At 46.2% G+C, this 25,752-nt stretch overlaps 1 protein-coding gene across 9 annotated transcripts in view; it reads right to left on the minus strand.

Annotated features, from left to right (window-relative positions):
• Positions 1 to 25,752, minus strand: part of LOC135263024 (ecto-NOX disulfide-thiol exchanger 2-like) — a 173,648-nt gene that overhangs the window by 129,538 nt on the left and 18,358 nt on the right. For 2 of the 9 annotated variants that reach the window (XM_064350560.1, XM_064350561.1), the window contains one exon: positions 4,806 to 4,953. The exons of 4 other annotated variants lie outside the window; for them this stretch is intronic. In XM_064350560.1, the coding sequence (XP_064206630.1) occupies positions 4,806 to 4,953 (148 nt within the window). Of the gene's footprint in view, positions 1 to 4,766; positions 4,954 to 22,734; positions 22,836 to 25,752 lie in introns of all 9 variants that reach the window. 3 more of the 9 variants (XM_064350568.1, XM_064350564.1, XM_064350563.1) reach the window with 2 other exon arrangements.

Below are 25,752 nucleotides of genomic sequence, written 5' to 3' on the forward strand. Positions count from 1 at the left end.
AGGGCAGAAGGCATGGTGCTTAAACACATGTACCATACGCATCTATGAAGCACTACAGGCAGACATACAAGCACAGACACAGCAAAAGATGATCAGTGTAAGCTCAGCTTCCCTGAAAGAGAAAACGAGTCTTCAGACTCAAAGGGGAACGCATCACGTGTTCACCGTGGGTCTGATATCTCGCCCACGTATTTCTTTCCAGGCAAAGCATCATTCGGGGGCGTCTTTGATTTGGAAAAGCAGAAATGGTCAGCGCTTGCCCGGACCGCCGGGAAGCACGCGGTTAAGGGAGAGCCGGCGCTGGTTATCCGCGAGAGGAGCGCCCGCCGTCCGCGCGGCTGCGAGGGAAACACTCGGGGCAGGAAGCGCCCGGCGCATAATTTATTACCCTGAGCGCGCCCACCGGCACACGTAACCTCCGCCCCGCCGAGACCGGCAGGGTGATGAAATCGGATTGCCGGGATAATGGGATTTCACCCGCCGAACGATTCACACGGCTCTGTGTGAACGGGAAATCCCGCTAAAACCACTGTGGTTTAACGGAAAGGGCCGGCCCACTTCGGCTCTGTTTCCTGGCTACGTGACCGAAGCGCTTTCTCAAACGCGCCGGACCCGACGGCAGAACTGCAACATCGAGAACGGGCGAGCGCCCGACCTTTTCCGTCAGCAAACACGCAACTCCGTCAAGCACTTACAGGAGAGAAAGGTCCAGAATGTAGGTCTGTGTAGGCAGCTGGAGAAGCTGTGCGCTCGGCCAGGAGACATCCGCACGGCGGGACACCCAGCCAGAGGCCTTCAGGTTTGAGACACCAGCCCTTTAAATATGGTGGAGGTGGCATTTATCCAGGGCTGATAAAGGCATGTCCAGCATGCAGCAGCGAGTCATTCCCGCACTCTCACAAATAAAGGTGGAGGCACACTTTTGTTCTTTAAGGACCAAATTCCCCAAATGTACCCAGAAAGTACAATAATGCCTTACAATAAGTACCTTTTACAAGAAAAAAAAGATAAAAATGAATTATGTAGTGCTGGCTAGGGGTACAATTTTGTGTTCCTAAAGGGCATCACCCCGGTGATAAGCATTTGTACCTTTTTCGGCACCTTTTCGTACCTTTTTTCCCCAAAGAGTGTGGTTTTACCAAAACTAGGCTAGAGCACCGCCAGCTGGCTCCCTCTCTGAAGGCTCAACTGCATCAAGCCTTCCCTTGTGGGCTTGTACCGCTCCACGATCCTTCGCTTACACCATATCTGGGGAATGAAACCGCTGAGATGGCTGACAGTTGGATTGGGAACAGCAGGGTCGTGGGTGATTGGTAATGGCCCTGAATTCGGCGTGTCGCTCGGACGATGCCGGCCCGGCCCGGGCTCAGCGAGAGTCTGAGCATCAAAGATCCGCAGATCGAAGAGAAGACCGAGACGGCCGAAGCGCCGCGCGGCTGTAAATCGACCGGGCGAAAAGAACGCGCGCGCACGATGCTGTAAATTACACGCTGGCCCCGCGCGTTATTACGCGGCCCTGCGCCAAGGGCTGCGGACGGGTTCTGCAGTTCTGAGGGAGGCGGCTTCCCTGCGGTCTGTTTGGTTTTTAAGGTCACGCCCTCCGGGTGTGCACACTTGTACGAAGGCTGTTATAATTATTATCATATTTCATTCATTCTTTTTTTTTTTTACCTAAAGCTAGCCAGCCACGCATTTTGTTTATTACTGTGAAGCCCACATTTAATCTTTAATCGATGGCTTTCTAGTTAGTTAGTTATGTGCAGTGACTGTGCTCTAAAGGAAGCTTAGAATATAGCCAACAGACATCAACAATACAGACACAACAGTTCAACCTAATCCTCGGAAACTCACCCCACAAAAATGTGAACGGTGAGCACAGGCTGTTTAAAATGCAGCCCTGTACGGTACCCTACCCTTTTGAAAAGCAGTAAAATAAAAAGCATTTATAAATGTGCAATTTCTAATGTTATTTCTGTTTAGTTTCATCGTGAAAGGTACAAAACAATGAAACATTGCCTCTGGATATTAAAAATGAGAGGCTTTTAAGTTACAGAGAGTCCCCTAAAATATCCAATTTGTACACATGACAAGTCCTCTCGTTTGTTTATATTTCACATCAATAGTGATATAATGATTTGCTGCTTGTGACAGCATACACTTAAAAATGGAAATGGTAAAAATAGGCAATTCTCTGGGGTATTCCATGGACTAAATATATTGGCACTCAGAGGTAAAATACAATTGAAGTGCATTAAGCTTAAATCTTCAGACAACAATGGATTTTGTATCAAATTTTAGGCACATATTATAAAATAGCTGTCAAAAAGAATACTCATCCCAGGGAAGGAATAAATTCAATTTTTATTTTACTACAAACATTATCACTGGGAGATTGGCCAGACTAGTGCTATGGCCTGTCCATTTGTGATGACTGATTCACATATCATCACAAATTTAGTGGACCAGTAAGAAAGAAATAAGCCGCAAGCAAACAGGCCAAAATCCTAACGGTAAAACATAACCACTGGCATTTAAATTCAACCAATGTATACCTAGATTACATTGAGGTTACATTTCAAAACTTGCTTTAAACCTGAACTGTTTGGAATGCAGAATGGCTGTCATTGGTGGATTTCTGTTTAATGGTCTGGGGAATAATTCCCAACTGACTCTTTGCGTCTTCCCCCTGGACTGGCGGGTCCACTGGCATTTAATTTCACAAACAGCAAAAGAGAACACTAAAATAGAGCAAGGACAGAAACCAAAGCTGGGCGGGTGTCAGGCTCTATTCAGAAACTAATAAAAGCGCGCGTGACTGCTTTCAAGGATTTCTTAAAACATTTCTTTTGCGGAGCGCTCACATTAAAGTCTCTTTAAAAAAATGACACTTTGCAGAAGCTGTTTAAGACAGCAGCACTGCGCCAGTGATTTAGGATGATAATACGGGCATTCCCCCACTGAGCCAATAGAGGCTCCTCTTCCAGATGCACTGTGGCTGGAAGTCGTCAGGTAGGCGGATTTTATTCCCCTGCCGGTAGCTCACGGGCTCCACGCAGCCGTGTGAGTGATGACCAATCAGGCTGCACCACGCGGCCCGCCGGGGCTCAGCGCTACCGAAACGCCGGGGTGCCAGGTAATGGAGGAGTCGCGAGGCGGGAGAGGACTTAGCCGAGCGGCGCTGGGACAGGGGCTGAAGTATCGCATGCTGTCTCCTATCCCCCACCCATTTGTGTAAACAGTTAGAGATAAAAGGGAGACAAAATGGATTATCGTGACCGATGAGACTCTTCTAGTCATTTTACGATGAGTTTACGCAAAATGGCTGAACGGCAGGAGAACCAAGAGGTTCGGGTGACACGCCACACAAAGTGGGTCTTGGATCTGGGCACTGATAAGCCATATGGTGCTATTCGTGATAGCCCTGCAAAGTTATAAACAGGTATAGGAAGGTTATCAACAATTACCTCATGTCCAGGTTTATCCAGTGAATGAATAAATGAATGAATGAATGAATGAATGAATGAATAAATAAATAAATGGCAAAGAATGGATCAGAAAAACTCCCATTTCCAAATTTTCAGTTTAAATTTAAAACAACTCTTTAGTTCAAAAAAACAGGCTTTAGCTTGTTCACCAACCAACTGCTTGTGTTCAGCAAGCAGAACAGTACACTGAACAAGTTCAAAAGAAAATACAATATTCTACTGGTCCACACTGATTGTAATGTAGCAGAGGCTCTGAATAAAATGATTTCAATTAAACTCAGGTTTGATCAAAACCAATGAACCACTGAAGGTACGCGCTATAATCTAGTCCCCATGTCTCTGTACTCTATAAGAAGAGCAGGCCTTTGCAGTTCTGCACCACATTAACTTTACAATTCTGTGACAAAAAGTTTCAATCAATTTGACTTGATGTTTATTATAAATTTATAAAATATTAATTTATAAGAGGTAGTATTTTATGAACCATTTCATACAAGAGACTACTTCCAAAAATAAATGCCACCGTTAACACATCTCACACCGTTGTGTACTGAGCACTCAGTACGAAACTTGTCAAAAAAGGACAATAAAATAGGGAAGGAAATGATCCAATTATCCTTATTTTTTAAATTTGCCCGTCTGAATCTGCAGCGTGCTTCCCGTTTGAAATTGGAGCAGATGTTTTGTCATTCGGGAGGCGGTATCACTTAGTAAGTACGTCAAGGTGGTTTTTTCAATTCTGAGAATAATTGTGTTGCCATTATCACATCTCACACAACAGCGCAGAGACGAGTCGTGACTCAGAAAGAGAAAACCAGGACACGCAAAAATGGATGAAAAACAGCAGATGACATTTTAAGAACCCAGACATTACCGCATATAACATGACGTGTATTAGGGGGGGGATCTTAAAACACCGCTGAGACGGTAGCACGCAGGCCACGAGGAAGCTCACCAGCGATTTGAAACGCTTGTGAGTCTCTGAACATAAAGCGCGTAGCTGTCGACCAGATTTTAAAATTCAAATGAAACATAAATGCGCAATGTCCCAGAACTACCAGCGGTGATTGAACTGGGGGAACTGTAATTTCTCCAAATGACTTGAACTTCTGACGATTAAGATGCTGATGGAAGGCTTCTTTCGCTTGTTTAAATTTAAATTGGTACAAAGCAGCTTTATGAATATTTCTCATCCCCGCTTCTTGGCCCTCTACATTACTTCCATTTGTTATAAGAACACAGCATTCGCTTTAAGCAAAGCATAAATAATTCATTGTTTACCGCCAACACGATGAATACTAATCTCCCTCCATTACCAACCAGAACCGGCGAGGCTGATTGCGGGACCCGAGGTCGTCAGCTTCACTGCTCCCGACGCTCCGAACGGACGGTGCAGCCGACGGTCGACCGCCAGGTCCCCGACAGCCAGGCTCGGTGAACCCGTTCGCCCGTCTCGCAGCCAAGGAATCTGGGAGGACATAAGGAGGAAATCGTGTTCTGGAGTCAAATAGGTTTCACACGAGGCTTTGCCCCTGGTCTCTTCTCTGAAAGGGGAAGTATGTGTATTAAGTAAACGGAGAATGAATACCTTAGAAATGAAGAGCCAGGTATTACAGCCACGTGTTACTTGCTCAATGCTACTGACTCTAATTCATGCACTCATTCTCCACAGACCAATTAAAATCTGACTCTGTGCCGCCGCGAGTTTCCACCAGGCGCCTTCCGCGATGTCCAGTGCTGGGGCGAGCGCGGAGGAACGCGAAAGCAAGGGAAGAGGAAAATATTCCAAGGACCAGTCGAGGCAGGGCACGCCCTGGAGTGGCCAAAAGCTACCCTGTCCACGACTACCAACTTCCAGGGGCAACCGTGCGCGCTGGCCGGTGTTGCGGAGTGCAGCCTGCGTGGAACCCGGGGCTCCGGACCACGGGGGAGCCCTCCGTGAGTTTCAGCGGTCGTGAAACTCCGCTGAAACGCATTTCTCCAACGGGTGACAGCCGATTCTCAAAAAAAAAAAAAAGCGCCCAGAAGGTGAAGCTATTAAAAGGAGTGAAGGAAGAAAACCGCTTCACGGCTCCCAGAATGGACAAATTGGCTTGGCAAACCTTGGCCTGCCGTCTCTGAGAAGTTCCCGCTCTCATTCGCGGCGAGACCATGAGAAATATATAAATAAATTACAAGGACAATATTGTCTTTGCGACCCTGGTGCAGCAGCCTCGGGCACAGGCGGCGTTTCTCTTTCCTTTAAACTTCAAACAACAGCCGTCGGAAAAAGACTAGGTTTAACTACCTACAGTATAAATCCCGGTTTTAAAAAAAAAAATAGAGGGGGAAAAAAAAAAAAGATTTGAGGTTGGAAAATAATTTCCTCTGGGACCTGAGGTTCTGCAAAGTGCTTTCTGCTTAATGGCAGACACTGGTTACAGTGACGCTGGAGCATTAATCCGTCTCTGGCCCCCTGAACCCAAGTGATTTCCCAACCTGCTGCACCAGTTCCATAATAGGTCGGCCATTACAAATCAACCTGAGTGGAAACACTCTCCTGTGGGGGGGGGGGGTTGTTGAGCCTGCCTGGTCCCTGCTTCTCTGCGGTGGTTTACGTACGCCGAGGTTCAGAGCTAACCGCTGGTAGCGGTTCATGATTCGATTCGGGCTAAAAGAATCACAAAACAGGTTATACCGCAACGGCGCAGAAGTGCACAGAATATGCATTTATGCATTTCCCATTTCATTTCCCTCAAGCCACATGGTAATATTGTAATGCGCTGCAAATCAAATGGGCTAATCAAAAATTCAGACGCCCAGAGTGAAACACGTGCTCTGGCTATGAATTTAAACACACGTCTTACATGAGAATGGCATTAGAGCGTTCAGTGGATCATATAGGTTACTGGCTCCTTCAGATATTTTCCTGGTCAAAGATGCTGCTTTAAAACTGATCGACAATCTTGGAAGCCAGCAAACCCTGCACTCCACAAAACAAAGCTGAAATCGAGATGCCCTTTTCCTGACACGAGATAAAAGAACAATGCTACTTTCTTGACTGAAATGCCCCTGCACTGGCAAATGGGATGAACCCTGTACACGGGCATTGTTAAGGAGAAAGGGCCATCTTCCACAGAGAAACACGACTTCCACAGCTCGCTAAAGTTTCTGTGCCCCTTGGTTCTCTGCCAGCGCGAGAGCTTTCCATCAGGGACATTAACGCCCGTCACCGCTCAAGGGAAGAGCTTCACGCCATAAACAAACGGAGGGATGCGGTCTTCAGATGGCAGGTAATTCACTCATAAAACCGTACATGGCCAGGAAGAGAGAGGAAGAAGGCGATGGGGCGCGCTTCCGTGACCTGGTCTGCCCAGCTGGAGTCGGGTTTAACTCTTCTGCCCCCAGAGGCTTTCGTGCACCGAAATCGGTTATTAAAATCTCTTCTACTGCACACAGACACACTTATACTTTGTCAATACCAGAAAAATGCATGGGTTTAATGCAACCTGAAAGCATTCAAAAACATGCCTCCAGCATCAATTTTCTCTTTTTTTTTTAGCCCATAAATCTTCTCATGACCATGTTCTGAGGAAATACGCAATAAAACATTACCTATGAAAAGATTTAACCACAGTAAAGTACATGATGACCAAGCCAAGATGGTCACATTAATACAATGCTAAAGAGATTAGTACCAAGGTCCTCAATCCAATTGTTTATGAGTTGAATACATTGAAATCAAAAAAGTCAAAAAGATTAAAGGTTCTTCTCACGCCCAGACGACCCTTTCCTACAAGATCTACGAGTATGGCAGCACGTCCCCTGGACATACAGCTCCAGAGTACAGCAGAGCTTATTGACAGTCCGACAGAGGGACTTAAATCTACCGCCATCTTGACCGCCGATGCGCCGCTCGCTAACCCGTGCTCCGTGCCCTCGCCCGTCCGTCTCTTAAGACTCTCAGGGCGGCCTTGCGAGTCACTCCAAGTAAATCAGAAATGGTATAAATCATTTAGCCTCCCGGCGGGCCTTGGGAGGCGGCTCTCTGCGGTATGGCGGACCTGTCCGGGAAAGGCGCCTCTCGGGGGGGACGGCCCGCGGCCTTCTGCGCAGACGGGACGGGCGTCGCCTTTCGGGGCGGGGGTGGGGGGGGGGTGCGGCGCTGACTGTGCAGACCGGACCACCTGCCATTCCGTTTACACCCGCGACGATAAATTACTGCTGCAGAGAGGGGGGCGGGAGAGGGGAGGGCTTTCCGTTTTACCAGAGCGAATGAAAAGTGTGTGTCGGGCCGACCCATGTGCTCTCCGACAGTGTGGAAAATAATGGCGGTGAAACCTAACACTGCCACGCGTCCGACCCGAGGACGGGACCTTTGAAGACAGAACTACACAGTACTGCCAGGTTTAAAGTGAGTAAGCACCGGTTAAGGGGATTCAATTTTCCCCAACACCCAAGCGTTTTGGCATTTTGCACTGCACAGAGCCACGGTGAGTGAATCCTCAGAGATTTTTCTTTCACTGAAGGGAATTTTGGGAGAGGGAGGGGTTGGGGGTGGGATCAGTGACCAGCACAATGACCAGAGTCATTTAAAGTTTCATGCCTTTTTTTCAGGCTGAGGAAAGACCTGCTCCAAGGCTCCCATCAGTCACCGCACTTACAAACGGACACTTAGCTGCCCAGGCGGTGGAAAAACCCCGCAGAAGCGGACGCACTGCATGCTGGGCCGGGCTGCCCCCGCCGCGCGGTATCCGTGTTCGCGGACTCGCTCGCCATAATGGATTCCCGAAGACGAAATCATTTCAAAATCAAAAAAAGTCACCTGGGGAGACGGCTCCAATCATTCGTGCAAACTAAAACAAATGGCAGTGGTTTAGCGGGCAACCGGCCCTCACGCCGACGTGAGCTTCGCATCGAAGAAATCCCGAGGAGACGTTTTTCAGCCGGTCAGAGATTGCTTCTTCTGTGTCCGATTGTTTTGCTCGGCCTCAAAGACGGCAGGTCGATGCACTCGATATCCAGTAAAAACCCCCTTCCCTCTGTCCCACCATGTTTTTTTTTTGGTTGTTCTGGGGAAAAAAAGGAAGAAGCAAACGGCCTCCTGTGACAAGAAACCAATGGATGGAAGCGTCATTTGTGGGTGCAACTCCCAAAGCGAAGGATGCCAGTCAATTGGATCAAAACCAGTCAACTGACAAAAATCTTTCAGAAGGATTCAACTGGAAGTACTACAGGCACTTACTGAGGAGTTAGAGATCAACCTGTGTATTTTCAGGCTGGTCTATCAGGCTGATATTAGCATTTTTACCATATTGTAATCATCAGATAAGGATAAAGTGCAATTTTATCAAGAAACAAATGTATGAATCTGCTGAAGGTCTCTTAAGACCGACAGGCCCGCTTACTAATAAAATTGCACTTTTCAAGATGTGGTGCTGTGGGAAATTTCTTCATTCTACACACATATACAATGTCGGTGACAAAGATGTATTTTTTTCTTGATTTGGCCCTATATACAATTTTAAACATCAAACAATTCACATGTGGTTAAAGTGAAAGTTTTCAGTTTTTATTTAAGGGCATTTCTCTACATTTTGGTTTCACCATGGAGAAATTACAGCATTACAGAAATTACAGAAATGGGGGGACTTTATAAAAAGTCCCCTAATTTCAGGGCATAACAATGATTGGGACAAATGGCATCACAGGTATTTCTGATTAATCAGGTGTGTTCAAATGCTACCTTGGCGCAGGTATAAGAGAGCTTTCAGTATCTAGTTTTGATTCTAGCCTTCTGATTGCCTTTGGAGTGTGTCACTGGCGTTTGTTAACATGAGGACCAGAGCTGTGCCAATGAAAGTCAAGGAAGCCATTATGAGGCTGAGAAATAAGAAAGAAAACAGTCAGTGACACACAAAATAAGTGAGCCAACATCTGCTGTATGCATAATGTACATATCAAATCCAAAAATAAATACATCAGGGAGATGAGCCGCAATTAGCCGCAGACACTGGAAACTGAAAACACAAAAGAAAAAAAATGTGGAATAAAGGAGAGACAGTACAGATATCAGCCCTCCAAACTGTCGACATCAGTCTCACCCATTTAGTAGAAGAGGAGAACGTGATCCTAAAGACAACGGGCAAAGTAACAAGCGAGGTACGGCCTTCGGCTACTTTAACAAGCTGGTGGTGTGAGCCAGACGTAATATCTGAGCGCTATCAGCGGCAAAGAGAAAAGGTTGCTTTGCGAATTTCCCAGGGGGCTTTGCCTCGCTGTGTCGACGCCTCTGGAGTTCATATGCATATCCGCACGCGGTCCGCATTGCTGAAGTGTCAGAGGGCCCTGCGTTTCGGGCAGCAGCTCCGCTCGGTCCGCGGCAGAGCCTTATTTTACCGCACCATCACCTTCCGCTCGGCGGGAACGGGGCTACCTGCTGGGAATCGGTGTCAAAGGACAAAATAAAGCCGAGCAAACGCGCCAAATCCCCGTGACAGCCAGCAAGCGGGGGATGATGGGACACAATCTGGTGCAGCCGGGACTCGGGTCTCTGTCCCGATGACAAATTGCTCCCCACCACTCAGCCACAAGGGCTGCGCGGAGGATGAAATGGAATTGTTCCACCTTTAACCCCCGTCGCTTCGCATTTCCATGCGGTTTGGCATTTTACATGGCTTCGGAAAAAATCCCAGCCTCTTATTGTATATATTCTGGCCATGGTTTCTGTGCCTGACGTTCCAAATATCGCCCCGACGCAGTGACCTTTGTTTATCCGTGGGTTTCCGTGAAAGCCGCAAACTCTCGGAAACGACCGGGTGCGGCCACATGCGACGGGACGCGTCGCTCTTAATTTGCGCTAAAGTTTAAGTTTGGGGCGACAAAGCGCTCATGAAAAATTGCAGACAGACAGACAGCCAGCCTGCAGAGACGGGACGGATGAAGAACTCTGTTCTTTTTGAGAGGCACAAATTATGCGAGTTTACCGAAAGGCAAGTTCATTCCCGGCAATTCCCACGGAGGCAGCTCGGGAGCGAGCCGCGTCACGCGGAGCGCTTGAAACACAGTCGTAATTTGACAAATAGAATCCTGCAGAGAACGCAGCCCGTGCGTTTTCCCGCGCCCTAGGTAATGCGTACGTCCGCCGAGGCCCGGACTATCCGAGTTTCGCCGTCCCTGCTGAAATCACGAAGGCGGCTGGGTTCACATTCCCGCTGCCTCTTCACAAAACTCAGAAAACACCAGAATGTCGTTCATATTTCAGATTGTCCTAAATATTTCACGGGACTGAAGCGAGAAATGAAATCCAATTTGAAATCCCAGAGTGGCCGTAAAGCCCGTAAAGGAAAATATCTGATGTGTTCACGACCAAAGCCGAGAGTACATATGACGCAGACGATGGATACAACAATCGTAAAGAGGCTCCCAATTTGGCAGCCTTTAGGCCAAATCAGCCGACAAAAAGTAAATAAATGGCCTGTCCGCGGTTCCCAAGGCATCTGCAATAAAGCCTTTAATGATAACTCGGATTAAAATTGAATGTTGTGCGACTCGGATATGAATCATAAATCCAGATGAGTGGCTCAGCATAATGCGGGTCAACACAATAAGCTTTTGACTGCCAATAAAGCATACTCAATTTTTTGTTGTCGTTGTTGTTCTGCCATGGTAGGGAAATGCAGGGTCTCCAACGTTGGTGCCAGCTACCATGCACATGGGAATCAACAGTTAAACTGGTAAGAAAGGTGGTATGGTATATGGTTCAAAATGGGCGCCAGGTTTATGCACTGACATAGAAGTCTAGTATAGAATTCAACATCCAATCCAAAAGTTTCTGTTATTCCAAAAAAAACGGTATTAATTCAAACTAAAGTTAAATTCCCAATGCACCCTTTTTGTTTAATAACAGCAAAGGGCCTTTAATGCACTGCCATTATAAACAAGAGCAATTTAGAAAAATGTTTCAAATAGCATTTCCCCATTATATAAATTTGTTAGCTAATTGCTTTAAAAAAGGCTGTAAAACCTTGCATCCCCCTTCACCCCCAGCAGAAAATTTACCAATGCTCTATCAAATTAGGTGAAATTTTAGCATTCACATGGACTACAGATAAATGTTAAACATATTAGTGCACTCGTATGGACCCATTTGCGCTTGAGGACTGCACAGAAAATTCTTGGCTGGCCCTCAGATTCACATCGTTGTGTGAAACCGGCCCCTGGTGGTTAATAACTGGGGTCCCCTGATGTAAAATACAGGCTGGGCAGGCCAATGCGTGATTACAAACAGCCCAGGGTCATTACAGACAGACCGTAAACAGCTCTAATCAGACTGTCCCTGCTCCAACACTGACAGGGCACATAGGAAAATAAGAGCTCTTCTCAACGCCGTGTTTGCCACGGGCTCAGAGTCTGGGAATGAGATCAACCGCGGCGAGACTGTTTAAGGGCAATGGATTTAGTACAAAATAGCCTGTGAGGAATCCTGGCTGCGCTGTACCTGCAGGCCCGTACGCTTCATTATCATCGCCGATTTGACCAATCACAGCGCTTTCAGACAAGCTTAATAAAACATGGTGCGCCTTTCACCGGAAAGTGGACGGACTCCTTAATTAATTTTTTTTATTCCCTTAAAGTTATTCGATCATTAGAAAAGAAAATACACGATTCTCCCTCTAATATAAGCATCACGAATGTGATTTTAGAGGACAAATTACCTCTCCGAGATGGATTTTTAAAAAGCTTTAATTGCACAGATGTCGCAGCCCAAACAAATTGGCGAATGAATTCTGCTCATTATGTGCAGCGCTCAGAGGACTGAAAGCGCGTTCCAGTGCGCGGCGGTGGCGCTCAGGATGACGGAATGCCGCAGAGTGGCTAAATCCTGTCACCGGTTCATCACATTATCTCAGAAATGACGGCCCGCGCTCCCATCTGCACTTTCCCCTGGCGCGCCCCGGCATCGCTGGGCTGAGTTTTAAAAGCACGCATCCCCGCTTTAACTCGCTTCCTTTGGGGTCGCGGACGCTTTGGACTGGCGGGGAGATTGGCTGCCTCGACTCATGTTTTTTTTTTTTTTTAATTTTTAAAGCAGCTCAAATGTAACCTTTCGTTTTTCACGTGAAACATTTATGGCGGTTGTTGCCGGCTGTCCGTTCCTTCCTGGGATCGCCGCGGAGGGTGGTGGATCCGGCTGTGGCCGCGCTCGCCTGGGGATGGAGTGCAGACCCGAGGCGAAACTATTTATGTCCGCAACCATTTTCTGCACAGAGGACTCATAATACTGCATTACACGCGCAGGGACGAGCGGGTTCACTTCTCTCCGTGCTGGTGTTGCTGCTGGACTGTGACGCTGGTTGTGATGTTTGCAAAAAAAACGGTTGCTGGATGTCTTCTCTAATTAATACTTTTTTCCCTCTAAGGCTCTAATTAATTGAAATCAATCAGGACCATTTTTACCTTGTGGGGCTAATTTAGGTAGCCGTGTTACCATGCATTCGGAGACATTTTCCGTGTTTAATAAATACTGCACAAACTAATTTGTGAAGCTGTTCTTTTTTCTTACCTCCTTGTAACCTATTGCTAACATGTAAATATGCAAAACTGAAAGGAAGGAAAAAGCTGATTAGCGCTACAGTGTCATAAACAGTGCCGCCATGAGGGGTGTGTGTGTGTGTGTGTGTGGGGTGGGGGGGGGGGGCGTGCATAGTAGATACTCACATTTTTGTGTAACATACAGATTTACACTAAATCAGGCCGTCTTCAGAATCCCAGTTCTTTGAAGGCTAAAGAAACAAGTGGTCTGTCTGTACCAATAGATACTGAAAGGGCCCAGAGACAAAATTAGCCTTGTAATTTATTCATATATGCATAATTTCTTTGGGTAGCACTGCTCACGCACACTTTCAATACAAAGCTATATTACCCCAATAAACAATGACTACATTTATATGCAGAGCAAATTCAGATTATTGGGAGATTTTAAATGTGTAAATGCATGCATTAGGAATTCAAATTCTGAATATGCCTTTTAAATGCAAGCAAGTCCTACTGCATTCATAGTTGCTATTTACATATTTTATCCCACATTCAGAATAAACAGGACAGTGGCCATGCATTGTGGAGGGTACTTCTCCACTGTGAAAACGGATAAGAAAAACTTGTCAGTTTCAATTTAAATGTGATTAAAATTAAACATTTATTTCCTTTTAAAAAAATGCAGAACTGTGAATTCTACAAAACATCAGGTCTTTACTAACATTTGTTACAAACTGAAGATGACTTAGCTAAATCAGAGAGGTGCCAAACAAACAAAAAGTACCTCAGTACCAAACACCAAAATAAAATGCAGCCACCTCCAGTAACCAGGAATGCAAATCTGCCACATCCATGTTAAGTGTTCTGGGCTGATTAAAATGGCAAATATGGCGCTTACATGAATAATGACCAATGAATTTTTTATAAAAGAAAATGTTAACAGCACACTTCCTTACTTCTCAGTGTCTGTATTTGGAATAATTGGCTAAGTTGTTCTTCTATCTACATGAAGACATATTACTGAATATTCCAACTAGAGAATATTAAATTGCATTTGAGCACAACAAATGGTCCACTCTTCCCACCCACACACCCATTCTACTTAAGCAGATTATGACAATGACCCTCTACCGCACTAACTTTCAGAAGATGGCAGCACAGCACAATGGTTAGGGAACTAGGCTTGTACTCAAAGGGCCTGACTGAGTCGATATCCAGACATATAAATGGGCGCTATGCAAAAATATAATCTGTAAATCACTCTGGATAAGAGATTCTGCCAAATGTTCAAATGTAAATGGAACTTCAATGTGCCATTGATCGCATGGGCTGACACCCAGAGTAATTTCATAGAGCTGGTGGTTTTTCGACAGGGGTAGTTTTCCTGCACAAGTAAATATCCCCATGCCAAGAAGTGTCTACATTCAGTGAAATAAAGAACATAAAATAAAACTTAAGAGCTAAACATTATCAACCGTGCTATTAACTCAGAGCTAGCCTGCCAGAATTTTAATTATATGAGGAAGTTGGAAAGACAAACATTCTGTTCAGCCTACAAACAAGGAATCCAGACGACCATTCAAATAAAGTATGGCTCAAAACAAAAATCTAAAACTGTCCCGACCTTTCTCTTGCCACCCCCTCACCCCAAAAGGGAGGGAAGAAAATCTGCCTTTTAAGCAGCAGATGTTTGCGTCCGACATACAGCGCCCTACAGAAAAGGTCGTTTGGTTCTCTGACAGTGAAAATCCCGTCTGAGCGATCCCAGAAGGCCGAACGGAAAAAGGCTCCTCTCACCCGTTTAACGTGGCTGGGGAGGCGGGTCCAAGGCACTTCGGTTTCATCACCCCCTTTTTGCCGTTGTGATTCGTATCAGGGCACCATAATGTTTGGGTCATGTTAATGTTTTGTAAATGAAATGTAGTCATGTTTAGTACTTTGTCATAAATCATTTGCATGGAATGACTGCTGGAAGTCTGTGACCCACGGACATCACCAGGTGCTGAGTACCTTCTCTGGTGAAGCTCTGCCAGGCCTGTACTGCAGCCCCCTGTAGCTTCTGCTTGTTTCAGGGGCTAGCTGCCTTAGGTAAAGTTCTCTTCAGCATATGAAAAGCATGTTCAGTTGGATTCAGATTAGGGGAATGACTTAGCCAGTCAAGAATTTTCCAGTCTTTGGCTTTGAAAAACTCCCTTGATGCTCGTCCAATGCATTTGGAGGAATTTGGGTGAACGTGAATAGATAAGATGCTTCTGCACACTTCAGAATAGATTCTGCTGCTGCTATCAGCAGTTACATCATCAATGATGACTAGTGAGCCAGTACCTGTGGCAACCACACAAGCTCAGACCATAGCACCCCCACCACCATGTTTCACAGATGGGGAGGTGGGTGCTCTGGATCATGGGTAGCTGCTTCTGGACTCCATAATTTGCTCTTGCCATCAATCTGAGATGAGTGAGACAGGTATTAGGCTATCTGTTCACAAAAACTTTTTCCAGAACTCTACAGGCTCTTTTAAGTACTGCTGAGCAAGCTGCAACCTGGCCATCCGGTTTTTGCAGCTATCTAGTGGATTGCATCTTGCAGGATAGCCTCTGAAGTTCTGTTCTTCATTAAGGTGAGAATTATTTTATTATCAACTATAGAGATCTTCCTTAGCCTTTGTGATTACTGAGCTTAAGAGTTCTCTGTCTTCATAATGTTGTTCCAAACAGTAGATTTTGGTTTTGGTTTGGCATATGTCTCTGATTTTATTTTCTTATTTCTCTGCCTCATAATGGCTTCCTTGACTTTTCATTGGCACAGCTCTGATCCTCATGTTGACAAATTGCCCCAAACAATATGAAGCTCACTATATATACAAACACAGAGAAAGATATTTTATTTTATTTCTTATGTCCTTGACAGTACTCTGCAGGAGCAAAAAAAATGAAGTTTCCACTTGGAAGAAATTAAATCCACTCTTCTCCCTCGGGTCTTGAGTCACTCTGACATCCGAACTCAAAGCTAGAGTATCCCTGCGAGCCTCAAGGTCCACATCAATCCAGCCCAGAATATTAGCGCAAGAGCACTTATCGTAAGTAGGGATGCGCCTGAACATCCTCTAAGCACACAAGAAAACACTATTCCCTTAGCTTGTCAGCATGAATGACTTTTACTTACGTTTCCATTTGGAACTGTAAATTCTTTATAATGCTGCAAGTGAAGTTACAAGCATTGCTGTGCAAAGTATCATCTGGTATAAGGCACACTCTGCTATATGGCAAACATTTAAAAGCACTTATGATTGCCTTCCCATTGTCAATGGCAGTTTCCTGCGCTACTCGCAATTTCATTTTGCTAGCGAGCTATGGCGACGTGCGGCTTTTACAGGCATAGGTACAGGTATAGCGTAATGCAGCCTGCAAAGGATGAGGGAGCGCCATCCTTTTGTTAGCCGAGGGTTATACGTGCTTCCATCCAGCCTGCATTGAACGGTAATCGAGCTGTTCCAGCAGTCTCCACAGGGAACCATTTTTAAAAAACCATCCTGGATGTTTGTAGACTTACATGGAAGGAATATTTTTCAGAAATGGAGGGGGGGAAACCTCACAGAAAGATAAAATATTTCTATAATTTTTGATTACACTGGAAGATGTAATGGCACCTATTAGAATGGCCCACTGAGAGCACATTCGATGTTCATGCCACCGGCTTTTCAAATTAGTGCCTATGATGCAATTCCTAATGATATTTTGTAGCACAGCCCTACTCATGTTGGCTACATGCTTTGACCATTTTATGATGACCATGCCTTATGATGACCATGCCTTGCCAGTAACAAGCCTAGTTTTTAATAATTAGACAAATTGAACCAATTATAAATATTGTGTACACATTACTTTAACGACTACCTTGCAAATATTTAGCTAACCCACGGTTTTACTTCTTTTTAAAAAGACTGTTTTGTGCGTGTGTGCACGTGTGTGTGTGCACGTGTGTGTGCGCGTGCATGTGTGGAGGCAGCGGTACGGATATCCAAATAGCCGTACTTGACAGCCGTGAACCATTGGATGCTGATTTTACACCGTCGTGCTGATCACTAACAGTAAGGTCGAGACGGTGATAGGCTGCGGTAGCGTAGAGCCTCCCACACTACCCTCGTAACCCAGAGCCGGGAACCGTCTGATCGGCTATTTTTTGCCACAGAGAAGCCTGGCTGTTGCACTTATTTCTGCAGACATCGTGAAGAGGATCAGCAGCGATAAGAGCAAGAAGTGCGCACGCACACAAACACACACACACACACACACACACACACACAAAATGCAATACGCTTTTCAGGGAAATCTGCAGTTGGTTTAGAAGCGGGGTCCATCTGACCTTTTATCCTGTCAGTAGTTTCTTTTTTTTCCCCAGTTGTTTTTTCGAAGGGGAAATTAGGGACAGTGTGCGCTAAATATACCAGCGGGTATGTGTGCTGAAAGTCTGGGGGGGGGGGGGTGCTCTCTGCATTTGCATTTTATAATCAAACAGTTGAATAAATCAAAGCGGATTCATTCATAGCTCAGCTAACATTAAACGAGAAAATTTTAAAGGTCAGCCCTTCCTATTAAACACATAAAAACATTATGTTCATTTATTTTGAAATTGAAATTAGTCCAGTAATATCTGTAATTAATGAACGGCGATTAATGCAATGGCTTATTCATGTGGGAAAGGGTCATTACCAGGCAAACAGTACTGTGGCAAATTAAGTGGCTCTTCTTTTGGTGTGCCGACTTCACAACTCAAAAGGCAGAAGGATGAGTGGCAGCTCTAAACGAACAGCTTAGAAATACACGATCAGTGACACACATTTTCAACGAAAGTAACTACGTAAAATGATCACCACCAGCAGCAACAGTACCACAAGCGCTGGATTACAACTTTGCGAAGTATCGCTTCGTAAAAGGTTTGAGACGTTTTGAAGGATTGAAGCTAGAGAGAAGAAGCTGTTTGGCATGCAGACAGCCTTCGCGTGAGCCACTAAACAATTACATAGATTACCACTGCCACCCTCCACTGTGTCCAATTCCAACCGCCTCTCGCCTGAGGAGTAAGCACTTCAGAGGTAATAGAAGAATGGCCCGCATACTGGCAAAGAACAACACTCCTCGCAATGTATGCTTCGTACATCTTTATCAGACTCTTAATATATTTACCTGAGGTATGTTAATGTACTGACCTGAGGTAAGCTAATGAACTGACCTGAGGTATGCTAATGTACTGACCTGATGGATGTTAATGTACTGACCTGAGGCATGTTAATGTACTGACCTGAGTAATGTTAATGTCTTACCCTGAGGTATGTTAATTTACTGACCACAGTAATATTAATGTACTGATCAGAGTCATTTTTAGGGATGCTGATTTTCAATTATTTCAGAGATGAAGCGATTGCATACTGTGCTTTCTTGCAAATTGATTGCTCGCATGGTGAAGAATCTATATACGATGCATTTTGGCTGGGAGGCCCTTCTTGTTGTCAGATTGGTTTATTGCCTTCATCTTGTTTTCACGTCACACTTACAATCACTCATCTACAATTACACCTTTTGTGAAGACCAGGTACTCCTAAAAGCTGAGGAGCCTGAACATCATTCATTTTAAGAGAGCCGCAAACAGGGAGGGAGACCTGAGTTCACCTGTACACTAATCTGAGCCAACGCAACACAATGGCATCACAAGGGAGTCCATAAACATGGATTCCAAGTGCTTGCTAATTAGAGCCAAAGGAGCCAAAAGAGGATATCTGCATCTAAACTCAGCAAAAATATGCAAAGAAGTTTTAGAAGTGCTAAAAAGGTGCTAAATAAGAGAAAGTTCAGCACAAGTCATGCAGAACACTGAGGAAAGTGTTGCTGCAAGGGATTGCTACGAGATCGCTGCTTTTCATTTGGCTGCTGCTTTAACAGCCTATCCGGAAACTCGTCTAAGAGCGTCAGTCTAAGCTTTGCACCAATACTTTCAATGGGTCTGCAGGGAAGGGCGAGCGTACCTGACAATGATGAGCGCAGCGAGCGGACGGGCTCACCCTGCGTCCGAGTTATTAAGCGGTTCACCTCGTTAAGCGAGGTTGCACCTTTCCCCACTGGAGGCGGCCCAGACCACCGCCTCCCCACCCCCCCGTCCCTTCTGACAGGCGCCCGAACGCCGCAAGGTCTCGTCTCCCGAGCCGGAGTTCACCCCTCTCGGCCCCCCCTCCTCAAACCGGGCCCTGCCCTCGGCCTGCAGCCGGCCCCCCCAGGAGGAGGGGCTCGCTGTGCTGAAAAAGCTATTAGACGAAATGAGGATCAATTTCGACTTTACGAGCATCGGCACCGTGCCCCTGAAGGTGCTCCCGGGGCGTTCATTATTAGCTGGTAAACAGAACAATGCCCACCCCCCTCCCCCCCCTACCTTCCCCCCCAAACCGTCAACAAATGGGGGCGCATTGATTTACCGGGGCCGACGGGGTTAGCTCGGGTCTTTTAACTGCGTGTGTCGCTCCTGGTTGGGGCGCATGCATCGCGGTGCAGCCGAACTCTCGCCCGACACTGGGCTGCGGAGGTAGGCCGGGAGCAGAGGAACTCGCTTCCGGAGTTCAGACTCAGGTTGAAGACCGAAGACTGACAGGCAGGCTGAAGGGAGAGGAAGCCTAGCGTGCATCACTGTCAATGGGCAATCAAGGCCTCCTCATCAAATGGCCCTGAAAAGGCAGACATTTCCACAAAGAAAGACATTTCCAATTATAATGGATGTCAGCTTCCTTTCTGAAAATTCCCAGACGTATGCCTTACACCTCACCTAAGCCGCATTCGCGCGTAGAGGAACTTCATTATGTCTAATCACACTCTGTAAAAGTTCAGTCATTATTGATGGGTGAAGTGTACCTGGTGATAAAAGTAGGCGACAAGTCTGCATAGGATCTCATGTTCGTATTTTAATAAACTGAAGTAGCTCTTTATTTCAGAGGTTTTCAAACCCGATACTGAATTGAAAATTCAGACATGGAATTGGCAAGGTCTCAACTGCTGAAAGTGAAGTCACTTGAATATATTTGTGGAAAGCGAACCATTTAAAGTAAATGGCCACAAACTCAATCTGCATCTTGTTTGTGTGAAAGCATTTAAAAGTAGGAGGAACATAAACATGTTTTCATCAGCCTTAACTGCTCAAGATGCTGGTGACAAGATACTTCAGCCAGCAGTGATTACATATGGAACACATCAACCGATTTACTCAAAAAACATAACAGATAACAAATAGCTGGCAATAATCCAGACACAGATAATGTGTTTCGCATTCAGCAGAATGCAGTGAAAAGGCTTACGTGGTGAATGACTAGCCCATAATACTACAAACACAACCATTTGTACGATTTTATTTCCTTTAAGTTGGTCCAATTAAATTCCTACCTGACACTGCTGCATTTTCACCAGACGCATGCAAGTTCCCTTTCTAGCCCTGCTGCTACGTTCAAACTACACTTCCTAAATCCTTAAATCAACAGCATCTGTCGTCTTTCAACAGCATATAGCCTACCCAAAGAGACAAGAGCAAATTAAATTTCACAACTTTGAATTAAATGTCCCCCACAAAAGCCTACACAAGATTACAATTGTAGGATCATATTTGAAATGTACACTTTTTTTTCAGAAAACTACCAGTGTTTTAACACCAAAACCATAATTCATGTTTTAGCCAGGACTAAAATGAGCAACTGACAAAATTTCCTTTAATCAGCCATTTATGTGCAACATTGCTGCTATCAACTGTATTGAATATTAGTAATACTGATCTCCAATTTAAGCCAAATGTGCACAGAAATGGATTCATTGAAAAAGCAAGAACAGCACATTTTCTTTAGCAGGTAACAGATGGTTAAAATATCAACCAGGAGACAATCATCAGCTCATCAATTTGTAAAACAAGAAATAAAAATAATACTATAGGCATCCATCCGAACGAACAATGCAGCCTGTACCACACCATGAGATAATCAAGCAACTGCACTGGGGTGATAAAGGTCCACCGTTCAAAATACTGAGGCTCAATGGGGTTGTTATAAAGGGTTCAACTGATTTAATTAAACTCAACAACCCTCGTATTCCTAGTTTTAATATTTTAAAAAAAATATCAACTAAAGTGCCTGTAATGTATACACTCTCCTTTCTGAGGCATAACGCCTTCAGTTTTGCAGCATCAGGTACTTCAGTACAGCTGATTCAGTAAATGACCACAGCCACGTGGAGACTTCATGTAACATCTCATTTTCGCAGCAAACCCTGTGTCACTGCTGGAAGCACTAGCGCCTACTGGACTTATTGGGAAATAAGACTGACATGATGCACTTGACCGAATGACCGAAGGGGGTCGTGACGCACCCATTTAAACATTTCAAAACAAGATCAGCAGCCCAATTACAGAGCGCTCACCTAGCGCCATTGCTAAAGAGCCGTTTGCTTTGCATTAGCGGGAGTCGGTTTGGCGCGGTGCGCTCTCGCAGTGCGTAATCACACCCGACCGTCTGCGATCCCGCTCGCCTCGCGCGTTCTGGCCGCCGCCGCTTTCTCCGGCCGCGTGTGAGGAATCTCATCGACGTGTCGCGCCCGGGCTCGGGGGCGCATTAATCCGTGAACGAGCCTTTAGTTTCACCCGATTTCACGTCCTGTGTTCGGCGTGACGAGGCCCGTCTTGTTTTTTTCGGAGACCGTGGAGATTAGCGGCGAGAGGTGCGGCCGCCCCCACCGCGCGCCCTTTAGAAGCAGCCGCCGAAGAGCTCTCCGGCCCGACTGTCAGTCAGTCTGTCCAAAGCGTCAGTCAGTCTGCCCAGCACGTCGAACCGCACTGCAGGAGGGGAGAGGCTGAAGAGCAAATACCATGCAGATGGGGCGGAAATCCAAAAGTCAACTCTTTCCAAGAGGACAGGGAATTTAGGGAGAGAGAAGCAGCTGATACCACTCAGTGGGGGACAGATTACACCAGCGGGAGCTGGCCCTGATCTGATCCTGTTCGGCACTTAATTGACCAATTAAAGCAGTTCATTACAGCTAGAGCTCACCCCACCTCATTTCCTGGGGTTAACGGATTCCTGCTTTTAAGACTGCAACAAAAACTAGCAGGCCAGTGGCTCCCAGGCTAAACTCTACAGACCGAACCATAGAGGGAGGCCTCTTCTTAGAGCCAGACCCCAAGGCCCTGGCATAAACACAATCGCATGAACACGGGTGAATGCATTTCACCAGGTAGTTTACAACAAGTGCCAGGGCATCTTTTATAGGCAGTGATAAATAACATTTGGCAACAGACAGCAATAACAGCTAATAATATCAGCCGGATGTTCCTGCCACACTTCAGCCTGAAATATGATTGGAAATGGCAGTTGTGCCCCCACCCCGACCCCCCCGGTCCGAGTTTGTGACAAGTCCGTGCAATTTCAGGTGAAGGTACCAGGCTTGTTTTTAAACACTACACTGCCACAACCAATCCAGGGTACCCACCCCAAAAGGAAGGTACATGAAAGACTAAAACCCACTGCTTTGTCCCTGTCAACACCTCCACGCAGTGCAGTGAATGTGCTCGTCACGTAACATTAACTCGCCAGCCTTCTCCAAACCCGGTGAAATCCCCCAGTTATAGCACAATGATCCCTTTAATTCCCGTTTCTGTTTTATGTGGGGGGGGGAGAAAGCTCAAAATGCACGCGCGTAATCGGCTTAAAACTCACCTACACGCGTAATTAGAAAAGCAGCAACTCATTCTGCCATTTTCCCCTCTGTGCTTCCGTATTCAAATATCGCTCTCCGACACGTTACAAGTGCGGCAGTGCTGGGGAAAACAGGGGAAAAAAACGTTTAGGCCCGTGTTACTTGCAAAGCAGCTAAACTATTAGCAGCGCGGTTTATGCACTTTTCATCAAGTTGCATCAGCAGTAATACCATTTCCCTTAAGCTAACGGATGAATACACAAATGTTCCTTCCTTGCAGCGGCTTTTATTCACAGTATTGGAAGGAAAGAACGAGAACCAAGCTTCTCCGAAAACAGGCCGGCGAAATATGACTTGTTTTAAGATTTCAATCTGCATGTTACGCAAGTTAGGCACCTCATGCATATTGTAGCGCGACACATCCAGATAAGACATAATAACAGGAGTATACGGCCACCGTTTACTTATTCATTTATTCATTAATTTGTTCAGTCCATTTGGAGTGCGCTATTTTTTTCTGCTTTGCACATCAATCGAGTGTACACATTATTCAACATGAAGTGGACCGAACCAGACCATATCATAAGGGGCCATATCCGTGGCATCTTGACAAAGGCTGACAATTTTCCCCGTGAAAGTGTGATGGTGGGGCCAGCAACAGCACGGGACATAGCAGACACCTCGTTTCTCAGTATTGGACCAAAGCACTTTTAGGGGGTCGCTGTGTTGTTTAAATGCCAGTGGAGTAAGGTGGAATAATGACGCTGTCCAATCAATTTGGCGGAATCCCCGTGTGACCGGCAGTCGCCGTGCAGGTTTCAGTCCCGTCGGTGTGGGGGCCAGGCTCTCTTTCACTCACCCGATCGCCCCGGAACGAAGGCCAGAAGGTCGCGCTCGCGGCGGTGACGGTCGCTGATCTGAGAGTTAACGGGGCGTGAAATTAATTCCCATCGCACCTTTCGCGCGCCGCGCTGAATTAGGAGCCCCCGCGCTGGGCCAGGCCGGGCCGCCGCTCTGACGGGACGGCCCGCCGCGCGGGTCTGACAGCCTCACGCCGCCGCGCCAGACGGCGGGAGAGCGGGAGAAAATCGCCCGCGCCGACTTCGAGCCGGTCACCTCCGGCCGCCAAGGACGACCGGCTCGGTCTGATCAGTTCGCGACAATAAAAAGAACAACAAATAACAGAACAAAATAAAAAGAAAAAAACTGCAGGAATCAGTTGTACACAAACTCTAAGAGGTCCAGTTACTTTACTGCGGACTGGGCTGCTGTGAAGCTGCCCTGCTGACAGGTTGGGGAATGGGACCTTGCAGGAGCGAGGTCACAAATGAGATACGTTCTGAGGCTGAACTGGCTTTCTGGTGCAGTGGTGACCTTTTCTTCATGTGCTGAGCCCCCAGGGTTATTCGGTTAGCTGCGTTCTGTTAAACGCGTGCCCGCCGCGGCTTCCGAACAGTTCCGTGCTATTTCGGACCCATCGGTTCATTTTCCGATAGCCCCGGCCCGTGGAGCTAAAACCGATGAGGAACAAAGGCGGCCTCCTTTAATGAGCTGAATGACAGCAGACAACAGAAGGTTCCCTAATCCCGAGCCCCAGCAACAGCTGTGCCATATATACAGGTATACGTGTGCATGTGCGTATGTGCAGCAGGGAGGTAAGCTCAGGTACGGAATAGTCACGCGCTATGCTGTGTGTTGCTTCTGGCACCGTTCTATCTTCCCAAGCCTGCATGCAGTCAGCCTTATAAGTTCCCACTCAAACTCTGCGTTGCGTCTCGACAATTAATCAGTTTACGCCCGCGATGAGTACAAATGCGCAGACAACAATAAACCGGAAACGCGGCCCGCGTACTGCCAAGCGCAGACGCGGGTTTGACAGCTTTGCTTTCCCGTTGAGCGGGCTTGTACCGAGGTAAAAGCTACAGTCAGGGGAACGCGGAATGGAAGCCCTGACAGGCGACAGTCCACTGGCGCAGAACAAAAACCACTTTACACAGAGTCGGGGCGGAGAGCAGTTCTACGACAGAGCCAGATCAGATTAGCCATTTTTAACCCGGGACCTGCCGCAGTCACTGGAGCATAAACGCATGCAAAGCCATGACAAAGACGCACGCCACAGAAACGAAACATCGATGCATCGTTCGGCTATGAAAAGCCAATTCGGTACAAATGATGCCGGGAGATCAGATCACTAGTAAGAACAGAAGCATCTACTTTTGTTAGAAGAGACAACATTTCTGTTACATAGCCTGTACCGTGAGTGCTGGATTGTATTTCTCATGAGAGAATGCCATCTCCAGTCTAATCTGAATCACTGCAAGCCTAAATTGAGACGTCCTACAATTAGGGACACCGGTTTATCTAGGGCAGGTGTATTTTTTTTAAAAACCTGCAATTCGGTCATCCCTCAGCAAGAGGTCGACAGAGCCCACATCAGTTGCCACCAATTAAGCAAAGACCAAGACTGACAGCACTGTTGTCGCATGCTGCTTTAGTGTTTTTTTCCCCTAAGCAATGGGAAGTAAATCTAAAAAAATGCAATGACATTACATGCGCAAAAAACTGTTCAATAAGTAAGTCATAACAATTAGCTAAATAGTCTCCAGTTCTTGTAGCCTATATTTGGATGGTTGGAACAGACTGCACAATTTGAATGGGGAGATTTGGGTCTGATAAAAGGAATGATATGTGCTGTACCTGGTGGACTAGTTCATGGCGCTCCAGCAGCATTCCTTTCAAAATAAAAGTCCACGACAATTTTGCAATTATTGAGGAGAACAAGTTTAAAAGTTTCTTATACTGTTATATAATACTAATACTAAGGGGGGGGGGGGGGGGCATGTACAACCACCCCCCCGCCCCGTCTCCCCTGCTGCCTATGCCGCTGAACACAACGTGTTCTCTCCGTGCATTAAGCAGTAAAGCCTGCAGGGGAGAAGGTGTGCAAAGTGAACATAAGGAATAACAGCCTGAATAACATGTGGAGTGTGAATAGCACATTCAGAAGTAATAGCAGCAGGAGCAAGAGCGACACAAGA

Source organism: Anguilla rostrata, chromosome 9 (assembly GCF_018555375.3).
Source record: "Anguilla rostrata isolate EN2019 chromosome 9, ASM1855537v3, whole genome shotgun sequence".
Classification (NCBI taxonomy): domain Eukaryota; kingdom Metazoa; phylum Chordata; class Actinopteri; order Anguilliformes; family Anguillidae; genus Anguilla; species Anguilla rostrata.